The sequence below is a fragment of the Anolis sagrei genome, chromosome 1, assembly GCF_037176765.1.
Source record: "Anolis sagrei isolate rAnoSag1 chromosome 1, rAnoSag1.mat, whole genome shotgun sequence".
Taxonomy (NCBI): domain Eukaryota; kingdom Metazoa; phylum Chordata; class Lepidosauria; order Squamata; family Dactyloidae; genus Anolis; species Anolis sagrei.
Window position 1 is genome coordinate 281,529,517 of NC_090021.1, and position 19,307 is coordinate 281,548,823.

Here is a 19,307-nt window from a genome sequence, read left to right on the forward strand (position 1 = left end):
AAAAGATGGTTTTATTCTTGTTGGAGTTTGTGGATTATATATTTGTATTGTAAAAATGTTAAATATATTGAAAAGGCAGTGAAAAATGTCTTACGCTATAATCTTAACCTTTTTTATCTTTAAAAAATTGAAACAAAGAACATGAAAAGAGAACGGGTTGCTTTTTCAATTCATTTTCTGATGTTTATATGTAGCTCCATCGAAAGCTGGAGGAGCTCAGAGATCACCTAGAAGGAAATGTGAAAGGATGCTCTCTCCGAGTAAATGTACGATTTCACTCGGTGATTTGTTTTTTTAAAAAATTCTGCTGGCTGGTAACACGCAATATGATTGGTTTATCCTGCCATCTTCATAAGTTCCCCCCCTCTTTCTTTCCTTTCCCCTCCTCTTCTTTTTCTAGTTCAATTTTCATCCCAACAGTCATGGGGTGGGTGATGGGGGTTAACATGTTTAATCTAAAAATTGTAGTAAGTGTAAAATTCCTTTCCAAATAAAACCCATCACCTGAAATAATAATAATAATTATTATTATTATTATTATTATTTCATACATTTGTACCCTACCCTTCTGACCCCCAAGGGGGGACTCTGGGCGGCCTCACAGTAAGCACCATTCAGTGCCATCACAATTATAAAAACATTCAGTAGGTTCATTAAAACAAGACAATAAGGAAACAATTACTAAAAACACGCCAGTTACATCCTAATTATAAAATAAATCCTCTTCTGGAATACAGTAGCTTTAGTGGAAAACACAATATTAAATATCTCTGATCTAGATTTAATCTTGTGCACATTACTTTATGAGACTCAGTTTTTAAATTTCTGGAGCTGCAGTACATAACCAACAGATAAGAAAACCTGTTGCACATGAGAGTTTAAATCAATGATTCCCAAAGTGATTCCCTGGTTGGCGCTGCAGCGATCCGGGGGGGGCTGTAATGGCCACAGGTGCATTTGGGGGCGATGAATAACTGTAAGTGGGCAGTGAAAGCATAAAAGAAAGAAGAGAAGATTTAGAAAAATTGATTTCCAGGGGGTAGGCCAAATAAGATTGGGAACCACTGCTTTAAATATATAGATGAGGCATATTGTTTTCCCCTTCTTTGATCATCTGTTTGCTGAAAAGCAACTTCATACTTTCCCCCCTCCAGTGGAAAAAAAACATTTTTCAGCATGTTGTTTTGCACATTAGAACACAGGCAAACTCAAGCCATCCAAACTCAAGGATGTGGCTTTCTTCATTAAACCAGTTCACTTGTAGTGCACTTCCCTTTTTTTCCTACTGCTTTCCTTTTCACCAATCATTTCATCTTTTCCAGTGAGTCCGTCTTCTTGTGATATGTCCAAAGTGAAATAGACTTGTTTTCAGTCAGATAGGCAATAAGCTACTAGAGGAGAGAAGCATGCAAATATGTATATATGTATGTATTTATTTATTACATTTATATACAGTAGAGTCTCACTTATCCAACATAAACGGGCCGGCAGAACTTTGGATAAGCGAAAATGTTGGATAATAAGGAAGGATTAAGGAAAAGCCTATTAAACATCAAATTACATTATGATTTTACAAATTAAGTACCAAAACATCACATTTTACAACAAACTGACAGAAAAAGCAGTTCAATACACGGAAACATTATGTAGTAATTACTGTATTTATGAATTTAGCAGCAGAACATCAAAATGTATTGAAACAGCTGTAAATCCAGGTGGGAGGCAGACTGCATTGGATAATACAAAACATTGGATGAGTGAAGGTTAGATAATCGAGACTCTACTGTACCCCTACAGGGGACTCAGAGTGGTTCACAACATCATCAATGACAAAATTCAATTTCTTACACATCACATATCAAATCAACCACATATAACAATATATTAAAACCATTAAAATTATAAAACTATAAACAACAATCACAAACACAACATAAACATTTAAGCCTTGCATCGATCCCGAAGTTATCTTTAATTACTTCCATGTTTCTATATTCCTGTCATTCACCAAATGTCTTCTTGAATAACCTGGTCTTAAGTTGTTTCCTAAATGCTAGGAGGGAGGGGGCTGATCTAATTTCGGTAGGGAAGAAGTTCCATAGTCAAGGGGCCACCACTGAGAAGACTCTGTCTCTCATCCCTGCCAATTGCACCTGCGAAGGCAGCGGTACTGAGAGCAGGACCTCCCCAGCAGATCTTAATACATGCAATAGGTGCTTTTTCCCCCTAATTCAGAGCATAGCAATCACAAAGACAGGGTAAATTCTGATTAGAACTACAGCGGAGACAAAAGCCTCTTTACCACATACTGTGGTCCTGTTATTTTACCCCATCTGTCATTTTTCTTGTTAAAGAAAAGTCTACTGTGCAGTGGTAAACTACAAATCAAACATCATCTAGTTGGGATCCTAATTAACATGACATTTGCAATGTGAAAAATAACCATGTTCTGAAAGGGGGATAAAATGTGTTGTAGACTAGCTGTATCTTAGATTGTACACCTTCCCTTTCACTTTACAATGATAGTCACATGCCTTTTATCAGTTAATGGATTACTGTGCCACAAGTTTTATACAAAATCCAACTGATAATATTGAAAGGAGGAGCTACTAAATTCAGATTATTTGACATACAGTTTTTTCATTCTCTTAACACATGGTTTGTGGCCAATACTGAATTTACTATTGTGCTTAGGTGTATTTAAGCACAGGGCCCCGTTGGCCAGAGGGGCCAATCTTCCTGCAATTCTAAATCTCCTGCAATTCAAAATTTCAGAGTGATTCCAGACATAATGATAGAGTTGATAATCTATATAAAAATGTGCCACAAATCAGGCAGGGTACGTATTTCAGGGCCCAAGTAAAGCAGATTTGCCATGTGCTTGCCTTCAAAATAAAGGACACCCATCCAGGAGGGGAGGCTTGCATGGGGGAGGGACTTCCAAGCAGGGACTTCCCACGGTGGGACATCTGAGGCCTCAGCCAATGAGGGCCCAATTCCTATCCCTTCCCCCCTACTCGAACTCCTCCTCTTTCTCCTCCTCTTCAACAATTGATGTCCCCTTGCCCCCTCTTTGCCTCCAGGAGGGGTGGAAGGGGGTCAATTGCTGAGGAGGAGGAGGAGGAGGAGGAGGAGGAGGAGGAGATGACTAGTCGGTGAGAAGGAGGTGGAGGGATGTCAATTGTGGAGGAAGAAGCGAGAAGGGGGCAGACACAGAGTCCTCCCCCTCCTTCCCCTCCTCTTTGGCAATTAATGTCCCTTTACGCCCTCCTCCCCTCCTGTCCAGGATGCAGGACATTGTCAGAATAAAAGGGGCAATCCCTTCAAACATGGCGCCTAAAGTAAGGGGCCTCATAACTTAACTAGCACAGGACTTCATTTGTCCTAAACCTGGAATTGTTTGTGTGCATAAAATCAGTGCAAACATAGCACTCTGGGTATCTTTTTCTATCAGCTGTAGTCCAATAGAAGTGAAAGGAATAATTTCCTTCTCCCACTGCATGATTCAATGTATGTGAATTCATCTATACTTTTTGTAAAACCAATAAAGAAATGATACCAGTTGCAGGACGAGGATAGTATCCAAACAACTTATGTAGGGGGTTATTCCTTTTTGAATCAATTCCCTTTATGAAGGAAATGTGAGTCTATTACACATTTCCATGTTTCACAAACCGAAAATACATATAGCGATTCTGATTTTGGGCAGTTGTTCTAACCCTGAATTTTCCCAGAATTGTTTGGCAGAATTGTAAAAATGGTAATTTTGGTAACCATAAACAATCATACATTTTGATGTAGTAGTTCAGGGTTGAGGTACTCAATTTTTTTTCTTTCGCGCTACAAAATTTAAAATCATACAAGAATAATTTTATAGTAGTAGTAGAGGAACTGTTATACTGTTATGATGTTCAGATTCAGAGCTCTTCAACTCTTGCCAACATAGATACGGCTGGACTCAAACATCTAGAAGGCCACAAATTCCCTGCCCCAGTTTTATTAAGTGAAGGAAGTTGTAAGAGATTGGCAGATTTTATAAATAACCATGTGGTGATAGGGACCTACTTAAGATTTCACTTAGGGAGTGAACACAAAATACTTTGCTTGTGATTCGAGCTATAGTAGGAAAGGAAAAGTGATATATCTGCTATCAGTCCCAATAATCATTTAAGGTAAAGGTTTCCTCTTGACATTAAGTCTAGCCATGTCCAACTCTAGAGGGTGGTGTTCATCTCCGTTTCTAAGCTGAAGAGCCAGCATTGTCCGTAGATGCCTCAAAGGTCATATGGCCAGCATGGCTACATGGAGGACTGTTACCTTCCTGCCAGAGCAGAACCTATTGATGTACTCACATTTGCATGTTTTCGAACTGCTTGATTGGCAGAAGCTGGGGCTAACAGTGGAAGCTCACCCCACTCCCCAGATTAGAACTGCTGACCATTCAGTCAGAAAGTTCTGCAGCCCAGCAGTTTAACCTGCTGGGCCACTGGGGGCTCCAATAATAATTTACTATTTACTAAATTATCATAGATTATATCTGAAATTAATTTACCTGTTTGTCAACCTTGTTGTTGAAAAGGATTGCATCCAGTTGCTTTCTTTACTACAGTAGGACAGTTTAATTGAGCTTTAAGAGTCCTGGTCTGATCATTATTACAATAAATGAAAAACTAAAGCATTCCATAATTCTGTGCCATTCTGATATTTGAAATCCACTGTCATAATGACTAGAGTCCCTAAAAATAAAAAATGAATTCCCATTATCTCCTTTTTCAGTATATTCTTTCCAGCATTAAAAGTCCAGGAATTTAATCTGATACTTGAAGCATTTCAATACTACATTAAATAGACATACTTCTTAAATGTGAGTTTTTTTATCATATTACAGATCCAATTTTTATTCCTAGTTTTGTGTAAAGTACAAGGTGCATCAGCCTAAACAATAAACTATATTTTTTAGTAACAGGATGATTAAATACTTTTCATACTAAAGTCTAAGATGTGAGCAGTTTAAGCTGATTGCTGTTTTATCTCTCAACATTCAATCAAATAAGTTAAATATTTATATAATAGATTTGCACATAATGAATCTATGGCATTTTTCACTGATTACTTAGTATGTGTAACATTTATATATTCAAGAATATATTTTACCATGTACATTGCCAAGGATATCCTGATCTATTTGCTAGACCCAATGAAAGTTGGCCCACTGAATTGATGAGAACTTGTAAAATCAGTGTTTCTGTAAGATTATGGGTTCAGTGACTCATTTAGTTGATACACATAGATCTGCTTTGGTTCCAATTATCGCTCAGCTTACTACGACGATGGATCCCAGTACTAGGTCTGCCCATCTAAATAGTATTCATCTGTTACATTTTTTATCTCCATTTTCTTTATTTAAATTATGAGGCCATCTTCATGTGATGCTGATCCAGAATGGAGTACTCTAGATCAGCACTGCTGAAGTCCATACAGCCATCTGCCAAGCCAGCTCAGGGTCCAGTGGTATCTGCACTATGTGGCAATGAGTCATCCCAGTAGCTGGATGGCATCAACATGGCCCAGCAGCATCAGAACTGGTTTAATGATACTGGACTGCCTTCTTTATCTTCCTCCTGTCATTCTGGGTAACCACTGTACACAAAAGTTATGGTTGTGATAGCTTGCCCTTTGAATGGATTGTAGGAGGAGTGACAAAGCGCTGAGAGAGAGGAAGATGGGGGGAAAGGATGAATCATTCCCTTCCCTGATTGTTTTGTTGCTCTGGTTAGTTTACAGTTTTTTGTCTGATGGTTGCTAAAAGGAGAAGGAAAATGCCATCCACTGCCTCTGGGCTGCCTGAGCCCAGGAGAGCAGTGTGAATCGCCGCAGCCACTTCCAAATAGGAAGCAATCCAACTGTTTACAACAGGCATGGGCAAACTAAGGACCAGAGGCCACATGTGACCCCCCCCCCCCCCCCGGGTGCTTATCTCAGACCCTCTTATTTTTCCTTGTCCTCTTGCAAAAAGATGGGGGAGGAAGGCATGTAGCAGCTGAGAGCCCTCTGGAACACTCTCAACCACTGTGTGTCTCACCCTCCTCCTGGGATAAGGATGGTGTGAGCAGCCCCATTCTTATGCCAGGAGGATGACTCAAGGAAGGCATGCAGCGGCTGAGAGCCTTCCAGAGAACTCTCAGCCGCCGCCTGTCTCAACTTCCTCCCGACAAGAGGACAGTCCAAGAATGGAGAGGAGGATTGTGACAGTTGCCACGTGTTCCGCCTTCCTCCCAGCATAAGGATGGTGTGAGCAGCCCCGTCCTTATGCTGGGTGTACAGCTTTAGGATGATCCAGACCCTGCCCTGTCCCCTCCTGGCCCTGCTCTCTCCCAGGCTCTCACCACCCAGCGTGTGCCAGGCCTCCCTCCCGGCCCTTCCGGTTGTACCTGAAATGCAGCCCTGAGGCAAAAAAGGCTTTCCTGTACCTGGTTTACAACAACAGCCGTCAATGGGTTTTTATTATTTGGAACAAGGCTGTATTAATGGAAATAGACCTTGTGCATCATATGGATTCCATGGAGTCCATTTACCCTCAGACCAGCTCATTTGGCCCCATGTAGATGAGCCCTCAGAGTAGAGTATATCACATCCTTAGGCATTCAGACACTTACTAAATTTTGTTTTTCTTTAAAATCATTTATGCATCCTGTGCTTTCATTGGATGCCCTTGGGCAATCAAGTCATATTCACCCAATAGAGTAGACCAGTGGTTCTCAACTTTTGGTCCTCCAAGAGTTTTGGACTTCAGCTCTCAGTTGTTAAGCTGACTGAAATTTCTGGCAGTTGAATTCCAAAACACCTGGAGGACCAAAGGTTGAGAACCACCAGATTAGACTATTTTCTTCCTATTCCACATAGGGCCAACTAATGAGGATGATGTTTGGAGACTTGCCTAAAGCTAATTATTTTCTTCCCCAGACACCCTTTATGAGAGCAAGTTGGTGAGCCCTTAGAAGTGTTTTGGGACATATTCGAAGCAAAAACCATTCTTATAGATATACTCCTGGAAGAAGTGGGGAAGTGGTTTGTCCATGTGGAAATGCCTTCTGTACTCCACTGTAGATCATTTCAGGGCATTTTAGAGCCATAAAAATTGAATAAGTTTGCCAAAAATACTTTTAATCCCTGAAGGCCTCAAAATTGGCTCTGTGATTTTCTCCAATAGGTTGTTATTTGCCCCTGGATTGCAGTGTATGCTGTATTTTCCTTGATATCTTTGTTCACCAAGTCTTAAACTGCCAGACCCTCAGTGTGAAAATGATAATTCTGTATGGTTTACTCTTTATCCTGAGAATTGCTTGGCTGCATACCTTTTATCTTTGTACACAAAGAACACACCTGAAACTTCTTTCTGTTTTCTAAGAACATAGTATTTAATATTATCTACAGTAGTGTATCATGATTTATAATTAAAAATATTTTCTGCTATGACAATTAATTTAAACATTGTGGGTAGTTACTCATCTTCTGTTTAGCCAATTAAATGATTAAATCATCACATTTAAATAAATATAACAGGAGCTATGAAATAGATTGGCTTCTATGTGTATAAAATGACATTGGATTTATGAAGCAAACGCAAGTTATTAAACAAGTTTTCAGTTTTATAACTTATTAAACCACACAGAAAAAGTAATGCTTATTCTTTTATGTAGTCGTTATAGTCTCTTTATTTAGAAATACCCTTCTAGCTTGTTTTTAGGGCAAGTGTTTAGAAGTTGGATAACAGAAAAAATAGTGATATATAATAAAAAATAAAATCATCAACATCAATAAAAATGTTGCAGTGTAAAAATTGTCTACAGGACATTCAAATAGATGGGATGGAAATAATTTTACTAGAGTACAGTCACCATTGAAAATGCCCTTTTCTATGTATCTCTCAACATAGTAACAAGACTGAAAGTAGGGCAGTTTAGGGCAGTTGAGGACAGTCATAGCAACTGGGAAGATTTCTGTGACTGTATGTGGTCCAAAACTATTAAAGACTCTGGTACTAGCAGTCTAAATTCCCCTCAGAAACTGATAATTAATCAAAGAAACTGCTACAGTATTGGGATAATATGATCAAACATACTTAGAGCTTACACCTCTATACTGTTTTAAAGGCAGTTATTGCATGCCTACAAAGCCCAAATTGCTGGTAATTTTCCAGTAACACTTACAAAATTGTGTAAAAAGTATGACCTACATGAATCTTATTATGTTTTAACAAGCATTTATTATGTTCTTAAGGAAGTATGCATAAAACATACATCAGGGATCAAAGTATTTCCAGCTTTTGGGGGGAAACTATCAATGAATGAAGTCAGAATATTGAACATATCGATGTTGTAAGTCAGTAAGCTGAAGCATGAGTGAAACAACCCCAATTAAAAGGACAGACAGGCTGAGATCCTGTATTTGGAGATGGATCATAATGTTCTGCCCAGGCCGAACTATGTTGATGTATCGCTTCCTACAGGATTCACTTTCCTTTTGTGGGAGTTACTCCATCCACAGCTATTTAATGGCCAATGGAGAGCAGAAAGCATCAGAAAGACTATATTCTTATAGTCAAACTCAGAAGGGTAGTGGCATCCTCCGGAACCTCCAGAGGACCCCCAGGACATATCTAGATGATTCTCCAAACCCCCTCCTCCACTCTTTCACCAGCCTCTAAATGACCACACATAAGAGGCCCACACAAGATTAGTGTGAGTCCTGCACCGGACAATAATTGCAAGAACGAGATAGTGAATTTCTCTCTGTACAACCACCATAAGATATGCAAGTGTAAACTTAATGCCAGCTACAGTCTTTGTTTCCTACTGCATCTCAGCAGTACATCCTTGGGGTCTTCTATGAGTAGAGTAAGATTTTTTTTCATTGAATTGTTTATGGAAAAACCTATATAAGTGACCATAAGCATACTTATCGAGCAGTGGATTTCACTGATTTTTTTAGAATTTACCTTTGCATAAAATGCTTATGATTTAATTTAATTTAATTGTAAACTTACCATTATTTTCCCATACTGAGATTACGAATCTTCAAGATGAGAACATGAAGAATCTTCTGCAATTTTTAGTAAAATCTTGGATTTCTGAGCAGATCAAAATAATGTCACTCCAAAAGAATGCTTTTTTATTAGAAAATACAGACTAGAAGCTAAATATTATTTGACACATCTGTATTTTTGTGCAGCCCAGGCTTATCTATGGAATTCAACATTGAGTTTTAAATATCCATATTCTGCCTTCTAAAAAGTTCGTATTCATGTTGTTTATTTTGAAAACTTAAAATTCAATAGTCATTCAGAAATATTTGTTCATTTGTAGCTGAACTCCTTTAATGTTTGTATTTAAACTTCTATCTTACATGACATAATCTAGAAAATATTTGCATATCAAAGAATCTGGTTTAGGGATGAAATGAATCCCCCACTCTATCTCAGTGCTGGAACCACCTAAACAGAAAACCTTCTGAGACCCTTACTGTTCCACCATTTCTTTTTTAACAGTGTTTTCTTTTCCCCGCTGCACAACCAGGCTCGGCTCCCTTCGTGCTCATCCACCTATAGTGTTTCTGAGGTATACTTTGCACGTGTTCTGTCAAAGTCAAAATACTCACTCATCACCCTTTTATTTATTATTTATTTATTTTGGTTTTGCACCATGCAGAAAGCGAGGAAAAATGAGTTTGTGGGATTGACTCTGCATGCTCACCATTGAATAATGTACAGCATGGTTTAGTAGCACCATAGCAGTTTGAAACCACCTAGTGTAATACCAACCAACTATTTATTCCCTAGCACCATAACTTTATTCAGCAATGCCTTTAACAATTTATTTGTAATCAAATTATGTGATGAATACATAGAAACATAAAATGTCATACAGCTTTAAAACTCTATGTTACCCAGAAGGTTGTTATCTCTGGTGACAGGAAGACCATTCAGAAATTGATAGTGTACAAAGATTAATAATTATATTTTACTTATATATACTTTATATATTATATATACTTTGAGGATATATATCTTTAAAGCTAAATCCCTTGTTCACTGTAATGTAGCCTTGCTAGGTCACATTTCCCAGATAAACCTTTTATTTAGTATCTATCTGTCCCTTTAAGAAAGGATTGAAAAAGGCCTTAGGTATAATATCTGTTCTATGCAGAACTGGACTAAGAAATTGGTCATGCATGCTTGCTATTGAAGCACCATCTGCACATAATAGCTATGGTATACATGCTCTACCACCACCCACCCTGTACGTGCAGAAGCATTTTGCAGCTTTGTGAACAAGAGAAACTACCCATTGTGTTCAGGTCTCCCTTTCTACCCATGCTAGATGTGTTGCTGCCAACATATTGTAATGCACCTAGCCACATCCTAATTAATGTCGCAGTTATTCGCCAATCTATTTAGTACCTATAACCACAAGTGCTTATTTTCTAAAAGTAGGCTTCACACAAAAGGTCTGGAGAGGACTACTGGATAACTGTACTAGAAATGGCCATATTTGTTGCAATGTAACCAACAGTGTCAGCAGGCCTAGCTGTTGTCTATTGTGGTGACAGGTAGACTTATTCAAATAACTCATTCAGGTATCTATGAAGTTAGAAGTGCCTGGTGTATATGCAAAGAGACTGGTCAGGCTAGTTATTATTATAAACACTTGCTAAGTGTTAGCAATAGATGTAAATATATTAGTGGGAGAAAATAGGCTGCAGTTTGAGATGCTAGCAAAATCTGACCTTCTAGTTCAGATACTATTAACTCTAATGTTTGTGCCAACGGCTATGTTTTTTCCCCATTTCAAGAAAGATGTGTAAATAGTGATTTTGGTCCCTGAAGCTTAAAGCAGCATTTAGTGCCTGGCAAATGATGTTACACTTCCATCATTCCTTAACATGCTTACAAACAGAGGAGCAATGTTGACCCAGCACTGGTACACCAATGATGCTATGGCATCTCATTGAATGTCCATAACAAACTGCTGCAGTGCTGTGCATGAGAAAAGTACCAGCATGTCTATCCTGTTCTAGTTCTGAAATGTGCAGCCAGGTCCCAGCACTGATATGGGAAGTCCCATCGCTCTTTCCCCCAAACGCTAAAACATGCCTGATATGTACGGTATCCAAAATTTCCTAGAGGAAGACATTTTACTAATGATTTTCTGAACATTGATAACATATTATGGATTTCTTTATCTAAATAATGCATGCAATGTTCACAGTATTCAATACATGTAGTATTCGGGACTTAATCAGAGAAGATTTTAACCCCCCCCCCCCCCCAATCATACACACAGCATCAAGCTTTCTTTCTTTTTCTTTTTTAAGAAGCCACAGATTTGTTGTCAACTATTGTCATCCCAGCCAATTCAAAATTAAAAGTAATACTTGATGAGCTAATTTCATTTCTTGTGGGGAAGGCTGTTTTGTTATGAGAACTAATAGGGCCATCCAATGCTTTTTTGCAAACCTCATGTTTACAAGGCAGTTCTTACATCCTTAAGGTACATCCTTAAGCTTTTCATTCAAATGCCTTTTTTCCTGTTTTGGTGCATCTTCCCCAGTCAAAACAAAACATACTATGAAGGGCTGAAATTCTAAGTGTGTGTATCCATTCATGTGTGAACACACAGATATACACATAATTTCAAAGGGTTGAACAAAGTACAGCCTACAAGTTTTTGGATTTTAAGGAAAAATACTGAAATTTTTTCCCGTGTCCTTTGTTGGCTGTCAAAGGATAATTTTGTCACACGACAGGGCCAACTGTTTTAGGGTAAGAAGGGACCTTTACCCAAACCAAATATCTGGGGTTAAACGAGATCACGTGGTTTAAAATCACACACACACACACACACACCTGGAGTCTAGAAAATTGGGGGGGGGGGTCAGCAAAAATTGTTTGCTTTTTTAATTTTAAAAAACACGTTCTTCAGAAATACAAAAAGTTACAAACAATTTGGGATGTTGGAGCCAATTGTGGCAGTGCCCTGCGCTGCTCCCCAGTTTGACTTAATTTCCCATCTGTGTTAGATAAAGTAGAAAATTTATTCTTGACCAGCAGTTCACAACGGTTGGAGCTAGAAGGTGACATCCCTGTCATGCCACCAACAGGGAAAGGTGGACTTTTTTTGCCTCCATATACCCTCCAATTCCTAGACCCATTGAGACATTTCCACTGTATTTCAGCCTTTTTTTGGAGCAGGAGAGACTAAGTGTATACATGTAGTTTAGAATTAATGCAGTTTGACATCATTTTAACTGCCATGACTCAATACTATGGAATCATGAAGGTTATAGTTTTACAAGTTTTTAACCTTCTGTGTCAATGAGTGTTGGTGCCTCACCAACAACAAATCCCATAGTTTCAAAGCTTTGAGCCATGGCCTTTAAAAAGGTGTCAAACTGCATTAGTTTTACCGTGTAATTGAATCCTGAGAGGGAAAAAATATCTCCCCCAGACGTAAAATGGGACACAACTTCCCAATATGTGACTAATGGGCCTCCCACTCATAATTGAAGGCTTATTGGGGGGGGGGGGGTACAGAGACCACAAAAATTACCTGTGATCATTTCTGCTCTTTAAGACACCCTTTCCCCACCTTTGTTCTTGACTCTCAGGCTTCTTCTACACTGCCATGTAATCCAGATTATCAAAGCAAATAATCCACAATATCTGCTTTGAACTGGATTATATGAGTCTACGCTGCGATATAATCAAGTTCAAAGCAGATAATCTGGATTTTATATGGCAGTGTAGAAGGGGCCTCAATGACAAATCCTAGGATCTTCTAAGATCTCTGTGACAAATACTGCCAATTTTGCCTTATTTCATGTGCATTAGCAAATACTGGAAGTCTCATGAATACTACAAATGGAATATGAACAGGGAAAAATCACACATGACATGCCTCAAGTGAATAAAGAGAATCTGACTAGCACCACAAGAAGAACAATGTGCAAATACAAGGGGTATTAATGCAGATATTCAGCAGAACTTTAAACTATCCAAAATACTAGCTGTATATATATCCAACATAAAATCTTTTCTGCACGAATGCTAATAATCTCATTAATCACAATACCAAAATCCACCTTGTTATGTTTCACATCTCAAGAGCTAGCATTGTCTTCAAGATAACAATAAAGCAATGTGAAGCCAGTAACATATTTGAAATGTGAAACTCTTTATATTATTTCCTGAAAATGAATGCTGAAGAAGAAAAAGAAATATTCCAAAAAGCACAAATGAGTTTTTTTTCCTTTGAACTAGAATAGAAAGCCAATGAATTTTTGTTGTTCCTTTGCATACATTCATTAATTTGCAAACTCATGCAAATACTTGAAGTATACCTTGCTTTCTACAGACATTTGGTGATGCATATGTTCTTTCTTTGGGTGTTTTTTTTTTCAGTTGAACACTATTTAAGGTTTTCAAAAAAGCTTATTTTAATTGAAATAAACCCCTATTGGACATTCTCTTTCTTTTTACATTTTAAAGAATCATTTCTACGTGTCTTTAATTCTGATAAATAAACATTGAGGTCTTTTGAATTGTCCAACCTATATATTATGCATTGTAAATGTTTGATGCTTGTAAAGCATATTGAAAGATGAGTTCAAGGAAAATAAGCACAAAACTCTGTCCAGAAGTCTTCCATTTACAGTATATGTATTCTTTGTAGCTTTTATGATATTTTGTACAGGTACTAATACTTTCATAATTATTCAGTTTAATGTACTTAGTTGAGAATCTCTACACAGATTTTCTATATAAATTCCTTCAAAGAGACATGAAGCTATTAGATGAAAGGAAACAGCAGTCTCTAATGCATGGATTCCTAGTGGTGGTGTTTAAGAGGAATTTATTTTGCAGTTCATCTATAAAATAGTAGTTTGTCTTTGGAAAATGCTAGCACTAATAGACATTTGTCCTTGAAAAATCAGGATTGCAGGAGGAAAATAGGAAAGTGAGAAAAAAATGCAAGATTCATAGTTCTGGAAAGTATCCCAAACCTTGAACTAATACTGAATGGCTGTAATCAAATTGCATAGTAGTTGGAATGATCAATCATTTTTGAAATCTCTTTTAATCATACTCTTACTTACTCTTTTCAAGATTTCTAGGCTTTATAAATTATTTGTATTAGACAAAGTAGAATTTATTTGCAATAAGGTGGCAATAAAATCATAGAACAATAAAGTTTGGTTCTTGAGTTGATATTTCCTAGTATTCAGGGAACTCTCAGGCATCACGAGATTCAAAATCTCCTACAGTCATTTAAAAATGATCTATATTATCTTTATGTTTATTGTGATAGTAGAAGGTTATATTCTAACAATATAATCACCTTTGATCAACATTGCTTTGGTTCTGGCTTCTGCATGTGCTCTGTTTGAAAAATACTGAAAGAAAATAATGAAGGGCAAAGAAGTCCTTCAAGGCACAGTAGCAGTCAAATAGATCAATAAAAATATTCTTTTTCATTTTGAAGATTATTTCGTTTAATTAACAAAGTGAATGCAAATGAGTAAAGTTTTCCGTCTAGTAGACTGATTTCTCTGATGTGATGAGGTAAAATGTATTACAGAAATTGTGTAGCACAGGTAGCTATCAGCCAAGTTTTCATTTGGAAAGATATCCATAAATATGCTTTGCTTGTTGAAGTTATAACACGGAAGAATAAATCAATTATTTCAGTCACTTGTAAAACCTGCAAAACAAATAAATTATTATAACAAAGGTTCCAGTTTATTAAATATGATGATTAAGGCTTAAGTACAAGTACAATTTTATAATCTGTCCTTTATCCATCACTCCTTTTTGTGCGGAGCAATGTTTAATTCTAGTCTATAATTTGAAACTCACCAAAGAGAATGTGGCTCACCAGCAATGTATTATAGCCCACCAAGTAATCAACAACAATTTATTATCCCAGGTAGGCAGCCAAACAACAGGATTTATTGAGCTCCTATTTCAGTTTGTTAGGTCACAGGTTGTGCAGGTTCAGCTTTCCTGATGATAGGAGAACAACAGACACTTCAGCTGTTAACCTTCAAACTTTTGGCAATATCATCTTATAGTCAATACACATAATAAAACACAATGTTAATTTCAACACCTCTACTGTGGTAGGAACTTTTGCTTTTTAAAAATAGATGCTAATACCTCAAAAGAAAATAAATAATACATGCTATTGTAAGAAAATTATACCAGGAAGAAAATACCATGGCCATGTTCTCGGATACCAGTCGCAGGTTCGAATCCGGGGAGAGGCGGATGAGCTCCCTCTATCGACTCCAGCTCCTCATGCGGGGACATGAGAGAAGCCTCCCACAAGGATGATAAAAACATCAAATGATCTGGGCGTCCCCTGGGCAACGTCCTTGCAGACGGCCAATTCTCTCACACCAGAAGCGACTTGCAGTTTCTCAAGTCGCTCCTGATATGACAAAAAAAAAAAAAACCACACACAACTACCCATGCTTTCCTCTATATCTGATCCAGAGCCTGGAAAATTCCTCCAGGGTAATTTCAAATTGTATATAAAGGATTTTACACACACAAAAAGATTTTTAAACATTGGTAGCTTTAACAACTGAGCTACATCTTGTCTACCATAACAATTATCCTAACATAACAGTGGAAAAATGCAAAGCAGAAGTTCGAAATTGGAGACATTGATGGTATGCAAGCAGAAAACATATAAGATATATCCAGTTATTTGCATATACAAGTGTTTGGGATTTATAGTGGGATTGTGGCACAACTGGCTGAGTGTCAGCTACATTAAGATCACTCTGACCAAAAGGTCATGAGTTTGAAGCCAGCCCGGGTTAGAGTGGGCTTCCAACCAATTGTGTAGCCTATTGTCAACCTTTGCAACCCGAAAGACAGTTGCATCTGTCAAGTAGGAAAATTAGGTACCACCTTGTGTGGGGAGGCTAAATTAACTAATTTATGAGGCCATAAAAAAGACTCCAGTAAAGCACTCCAGCAAAAGCATGCGGGGAATGCAGAAGTACTTCATCAGCGTCGCAGATGGACAATGAAAGCGACAGCTCCCCTGGCGGCCAGAAAAAGTTAAATAGCCTCTGTGTATGTCTTTATATGTTGTACGTCAAATTGGCATTGAATGTTTGCCATATATGTGTACACTGTAATCCGCCCTGAGTACCCTGCGGGGTGAGAAAGGCGGAATATAAATACTGTAAATAAATAAATATATAAATAAAAACAATTAGGATCAAAATTAATGTAAGTTGAGTCCTTGACTGGAAATGCCAAATTGAACACCCTCAAAACAGGGCACACACAGTTTCCTACACTGATTAAGTCCTTTCAGTATTAATTGGAATACGATATCATAAGGAAATACACAAAGCAAAATAACAATCATGTCTTTGCCGTTTTCAATGACCTTTCTTCTGCTTTCGATTCAATTAACAGAAACAAATTATGAGGAAAGTTACAAAATTCATATATAGATTGCAGATTGGTGAGACTGGTTCATGAACTATACACCAACACAGAAATGAGGGTCAGAATTGGCAAAAAATGGTTTCCTGACAAGCCTTTTCTACAAGTGGAGTAAAACAGGGCTGTTTATTGGCTTCCACCTTTTTAACATCTACGTGAACAATTTGGTGCCATGTTTAGCCAAAATCAGCTCTTCTTCACCTAAAATCAGGAACAGAAAATTTTTCATCCTGATGTATACGGATGATTTAGTGCTCTTATCCCTTTCTAGGTTGGATCTTAAAAATCTCTTGAAGGCTTTCAGTATCTATCAATAAACTACTCTAACACCAAGGTGATGGTTTTTGGAAGACACTGTCCCATGTACAAATGGACTTTAGACCAACATGCCATAGAACAAACCCATTTACTTAAATACTTGGGAATTGTTTTTAGTGGATCCCTTTCCTGGAAGCATCACAGAGAAGCAGTGAAGCTAAAAGCCGAGAAAACAATATATGCCCTAATGAGATTCTTCCATACACAGGGCAGCCAGCTAATAGAACCCATCCTAAAAAATTTCAGTAGCCAAATGTTGTCACAAGTGCTTTATTGCGCAGAAATCTGGGGCTCAGATACCAACATTTGTAAAACCTTGGAAATTTTGCAGAACAATTTACAACGTAAACTTTATTCTCTTCCAGATAGAACTCCTGCAGCACTTCTGTGTGCTGAATCTGGATGGCCATCAATAAAATCAAAAGTAGATTGTACCCAATTAAAATACCTAAAAAAGGAGAAAAAATGGAATACTCAAAATAGTTACATATACTATTCAAGTCACACTGATTACTAGAAATGATGCGTCTCTCTCTCAAAAAAGTGACCAGCTCTAATGTGAGCAAAGTAATTCTATTCAAGCCATCTGTCAGAGGTGCTTTGAATGTGATTTTCCTGCTTCTTGGCAGGTGGTTGGACTAGATGACCCATGAGGTCTCTTCCAACTCTTATGATCCTATGATTCAAGCTTGTAAGCTGAAATTTGGTATACATGTTTTCCAGGTCACCATGACACATCCAACTGAACATGAAAATCAATGACCAGATGAATGACATGAAAATTGGCAACTGATTTCCATTTTTACTAAATAGCTGAAATGTGATCATCTAAGACATACTGACTGATTATCCGAAAATAAGATAAATTACTTGCTTCAAAAAGTATGTGGGAGGTGATTTTGAATAACAACCGAAATATGTACTTCCTGCAAATATACAGGCGGAATGTCTATAGCATCGCTTATGTATTCTGCTACTTCAATTCAGGTTTTTTTTGTTCTCAACAAATTGCCACACATTAACCTGAATGAAATCAAGATCAACTTCCAATGTGAGATTTGCAACCATTTCTCCCATATTTAAGTGTAATGGAAATTTCCTGTTATTACCTTCCTCTGTCAACAGATTTGCTATCATAATAGCAGCTCATATATTGTATTCTCTTTTTCGTTTAGATGTCTATAAAGTATCCTTCAATAGAGATATTCATTACTTTTAAAAATAGTGGATAGTATATGATTTGTGAAATATAGCATGTGGAATTTTGGATTAAAATCCCAAGCACTAAATTGGAATCTGTTGTATTCCAGGACAGGAAGCACCTCTGTACTTAACCACCACACTCCAGTCCAATGTAAATCATCAAAGCAGTTTATTGAAGAATATAATAATATTTATTTATTTGATCAGTCATATGACCATTTTAAAATAAAACACGAGTAAAAAACAAGGCAACAAGGTGAAGACAGCAGCCGACCTTCTATTTATAGTCAGAATCTTATTTTCCTGGTTCTTCTTTCAGGAAATCTGCTCTTTTCTTAATAGCTTTCAGAATAAAAAGGCTTACTCTGATTATGCTGGATCTTTCCTGCCCTTGCAAGAGGGATGTCAGAATATTGAAGAATATATAAAAAGCAGTTCAGCAAAATAGTAAAAAATATCTAAGTCCAAATGTATGAAATAGTCCGTAAGATTCAAGGTACAAGAGTTGCATAAAAAACCAGGAACGCAAAAGAATCAGAATAAAATAGAATAATATCCAATGCACAAAATTCAAGAACAATCCTTTAAACTTGGAAGCATGGAACATGAACAACTGGAAACATGAAACTAGAATTCCCTTAGCAGGCTTGACTATGACTTGAAAAGAGATTCTCTGGGCCCCGCTCTGGAATGTGACCTTTGCCTTCACTAACTGCAGGAGACACAGAACACCCAATTTCAGGACTTAAAATCTCATTCTGGCTCGTAGGCTTAGCAGGCCCAGAAATCCCATGATCCACTTCCTCGTTGACATTAGGCACAATCAAAGGCTGAATCACAATATAATCTTATATTAGAATTCTAAGCACTAAACCCAGTGTTCCATAATGAAATTTTGTTCTCCTCCACACCCCCATGAGCCTTCTTTTCTATCTGGAAATTGGTTTTGGGAGTGTGTTTGGGGTATGCATGAGGGGTTGTGATGGAGATAGATTTGACCTCACCTGATTCTACTGGAATTTGAAATTCCATGGACAGTGTTGGATGCAATTGTAATGGAGGGTTTTTAGAGACCTCATATGGGAACCTTATAAGGGTTCTCATATGTTTCTAAAAACCAAAGGAGAACTCATGGCAATTCATCATGAATTTTTAGTTCTTCTATATTATTAATTTAGACATACTCCAACATAAACTTGGGGATGTCTCCTTGGAAGCATGGCTCAGAGTGCTTCATGGGACTTAAGTATTGTAACCTTAA

At 37.5% G+C, this 19,307-nt stretch overlaps 1 protein-coding gene across 29 annotated transcripts in view; it reads left to right on the plus strand.

Moving 5' to 3' along the window:
- GPHN (gephyrin) overlaps positions 1 to 19,307 on the plus strand; it is a 303,782-nt gene that overhangs the window by 229,703 nt on the left and 54,772 nt on the right. For 15 of the 29 annotated variants that reach the window (XM_067462787.1, XM_060762638.2, XM_060762663.2 and 12 more), the window contains one exon: positions 9,576 to 9,617. The exons of the other annotated variants lie outside the window; for them this stretch is intronic. In XM_067462787.1, coding sequence (XP_067318888.1) covers positions 9,576 to 9,617 — 42 coding nt within the window. The remainder of the gene's footprint in view (positions 1 to 9,575; positions 9,618 to 19,307) is intronic. 29 annotated transcript variants of the gene reach the window in all.